This window comes from Dendropsophus ebraccatus, chromosome 1 (assembly GCF_027789765.1).
Source record: "Dendropsophus ebraccatus isolate aDenEbr1 chromosome 1, aDenEbr1.pat, whole genome shotgun sequence".
NCBI lineage: Eukaryota > Metazoa > Chordata > Amphibia > Anura > Hylidae > Dendropsophus > Dendropsophus ebraccatus.
Genome location: NC_091454.1, coordinates 223643198 through 223646126, shown reverse-complemented (window position 1 = coordinate 223646126; position 2929 = coordinate 223643198). Strand labels below are relative to the sequence as shown.

Genomic DNA, 2929 nt, shown 5'->3' with positions numbered 1-2929 from the left:
TCCGCCTGCTGCACGGAGCGAGCAGACAGCGGGAATCAATACCGAGGGTTCGGGTTCGTACGAACCTGAACCGAACTCTGTTCGGACCATCCCTAGTCCAGGTAGTACAGTTTAGAGGGAACAGTGATGTCCGGGAAGGTTTATATAAAGGTCCTGACCTTGCCACATATACACAACACTCATAACTGTTCTCTGTTATCAGCCATTATCTCTGTCATGGCTGTCTTTTAATAAGATTATCTCTGTTGTCCATGGCAACCAATCACAGATCAGCTTTCACTTTACCAGAGCAGTGTGAGAAAAGAAAGCTGAGTTGGGATTGGTTGCTATGAGAGCTATGATTGGTTTGGCACTGACTGGTTGCTATGGGCAACAGAGAGAATATTACTACAAAACAGCACCAAAAATTTCCGCCTTTGTCCCCAAATTTGTCACATAAGGATATTCCGGTGTCTGGGGAGGTTTTTGTAACATTCCCAACCTTGATGATTGTACCCAGCGCACCCCTTCAATCTGACCGCCAGGACTATAGTAATCAAGTTGCCATATGTCGCCATATTGTGGGAGCCGCCTTTTTTTTTTTTACCAACGGAGCTATGTGAGTTTTTTTTTTGCGTGAATGTGTAAGGCCATGTTGGTGGTTGTCCGTGTATGGGCCGTTGTCTTACTGGATCTAACGTTATATGCTTGCAGGTGGAATGGCCCATTAAAGGAGATGACACGGCCCTGAATGGGATTATGCTATACTGCGCCGCCCCTGGGAGCACATATGAGGGGAACTACATTACATCTACATACGGAAGGTAAATCCATACATCGTGGCCTACAGAAGCCTCAGCCAGCCGCTCCTTGGCCTACTCATGTATTAGATTATGCTAGAAGCCAGAAACTTAAAGGGGTTCTCCATCCTGTAAAATCACATTGTAGCTATGGAGGTCCAACCCCCTCCTGTCCAGCTTTGTGAAGGTGCCACAGAGCTCAGCAGCCTCCGCAACCATTGTCGCACCGTGTACGAGCAGCAGTGCAAGGAATTGCAGCGTTCCTCCATTTACGTCAATGGGATGAAAATGCTGCTGCTAATAGGATGAGAGCGGGGAAGCGTTGAAGAGACTGCGGCACCTTCAAATGGCTGATCGGTGACCTCATTGTGATGGCCCACCCTGAGTTTTTACAGGCTGGATATAACCCCATGCACATAGCCCGTAATATACCCAAGAGTTCAATTCACAATGGGGTCACTACTGGTTGTCCTTTGGGCTATATCTGATATTATTAAGCTTTATAACTGGGTCCTATAAAGCAGGGGTGGGGAACCTTCGGCCCTCCAGCTGTTGAAAAACTACAACTTCCATCATGCCTGGGCAGCCGAAGCTTTAGCTTCGGCTGCCAAGGCATGATGGGAATTGTAGTTTTGCAACAGCTGGAGGGCCGAAGGTTGCCCATCGCTGCTTTATAGGGTCTGAAGACTTTCTGTCTGTAATGTATGTATTTCTGTATGTACGACATGTAGGGGATACAGTCATCTAACCTTTCGTTCCGTCTACACAGTTGGGGGGATGCCTGGGTTGGCCGTTTATGGTGCCCGGTGGGAAATCTCGTAAGTTTCTCCTTGAAAGTGGAGGAACCACAGGGTGGAGGAGACGACACAGCGGCCAACAGCATCAAGATGAGATGTTCAGATGGTGCCGAACTGGAGGCGATTGGTGGTCCCTGGGGAAAGTACGGGGATTGGAGTGCATCATGCTCATATGGTATCTGTGGTATCCAAACCAAGGTGGAAGAACCGCAAGGTGGTGAAGACGACACCGCGCTCAATGACGTCGTATTTGAATGTTGTTCATCATAAAACGTCTCTGTAATGGGGACCGTGTTTATATCGATCTGATGGTTATGAATAAAATCCCAATTTCCTATATATTTTGCCTGTACATGATCTGAGTATGGTGCCCGCTTCATTCACTGACTCGGGAGAGTAGATAGAGTAATTGTAAAGGGGACGTCCAGCCTCAGCTAACGTCTGACAGGGAGAAAATAACAAGCATGGCTTACCTCTCCCAGTGCCCGCCATCCGCCTCCTGACCGGCTCCGGGACCCCCACTGCAAGGCCTTTTCCCCGAATTGTGATGATGTCACGACTCGGAGGAAAACGCTCATCCCGATTGATGGACAGCCTGTGGCCCGGACATAACATCGGCTCTGCTGGACGTTTTGTTTTAAAGGAGAAGTCCGGCCAAAAGTATCTTTTAATATGTTATTACTTATGGAAAGTTAGACAAATTCCTAATGTACACTAATTATGGGAAATGCACATATAGGGCTATTTCCCTTAATTTAGAAGATCAGGGAGGTTTCAAATTCTCTCAGAAAACCGTGACGTCACGAATCAAGAGTAATTCCTTTGAAGTGTCCAGCAGGGGGCACTCTATATGTACAAGTCTATGGAACTGTATTGTCTATGAAGCTGTATGTAATGGAGGGTTAGATGGGGTTACAGTACACTATGCTTTATTGATTGAATACGTTTATGGAATACTTTGGGGAGCAAGTGTCCTTTGCTCCCCACAGTATTCCATAAACGTGGATGGCACCGAGCAGGGAGGGAGAGAGGTGCCTGTGCATCTAACTACCCCCCCCCCCCCCCACTACCCTCCCTGCTCCATGCTGTGGGCACAGAGCTGGGGGAGATGCTGGTGATGGGGATCGGCCCTGGTACTACTCCCTCATCATGTGCTTATAATATGAGCACATGATTGGAGGAGTAGTACAGTGTGAATGTGGTGGCAGCAGTGGCGGTGGGGTGCTGGTGATCGGCCCTGGTACTACTCCCCATCATGTGCTTATACTATGAGCACATGATGGGAGGCGTAGTCCAGTGTGTATGTGCCCACAGCACCAAGCAGGGAGGGAGAGGGGAGGTAGTTAGATGCAC

General features: G+C 48.4%; 1 protein-coding gene across 1 annotated transcript; it reads left to right on the top strand.

Annotated features, from left to right (window-relative positions):
* Window positions 1–327: 327 nt before the first annotated feature.
* Window positions 328–1915, top strand: LOC138770408 (vitelline membrane outer layer protein 1 homolog). The gene is made up of 3 exons (XM_069949514.1): window positions 328–598; window positions 694–803; window positions 1549–1915. The coding sequence occupies exons 1-3, from the start codon at window positions 548–550 to the stop codon at window positions 1844–1846; spliced, it is 459 nt and encodes a 152-aa protein (XP_069805615.1). The 5' UTR covers window positions 328–547; the 3' UTR covers window positions 1847–1915.
* The last annotated feature ends 1014 nt before the right edge of the window (window positions 1916–2929 follow it).

Bases quoted from the DNA above. Each gene is read 5' to 3' on its own strand.
- LOC138770408 (XM_069949514.1), top strand. From the start codon at position 548: ATGTCGCCATATTGTGGGAGCCGCCTTTTTTTTTTTTACCAACGGAGC. The intron at 599-693 runs GTGAGTTTTTTT...ATATGCTTGCAG, and splicing joins TTTTTTACCAACGGAGCTAT to GTGGAATGGCCCATTAAAGG. The intron at 804-1,548 runs GTAAATCCATAC...CCGTCTACACAG, and splicing joins ATTACATCTACATACGGAAG to TTGGGGGGATGCCTGGGTTG.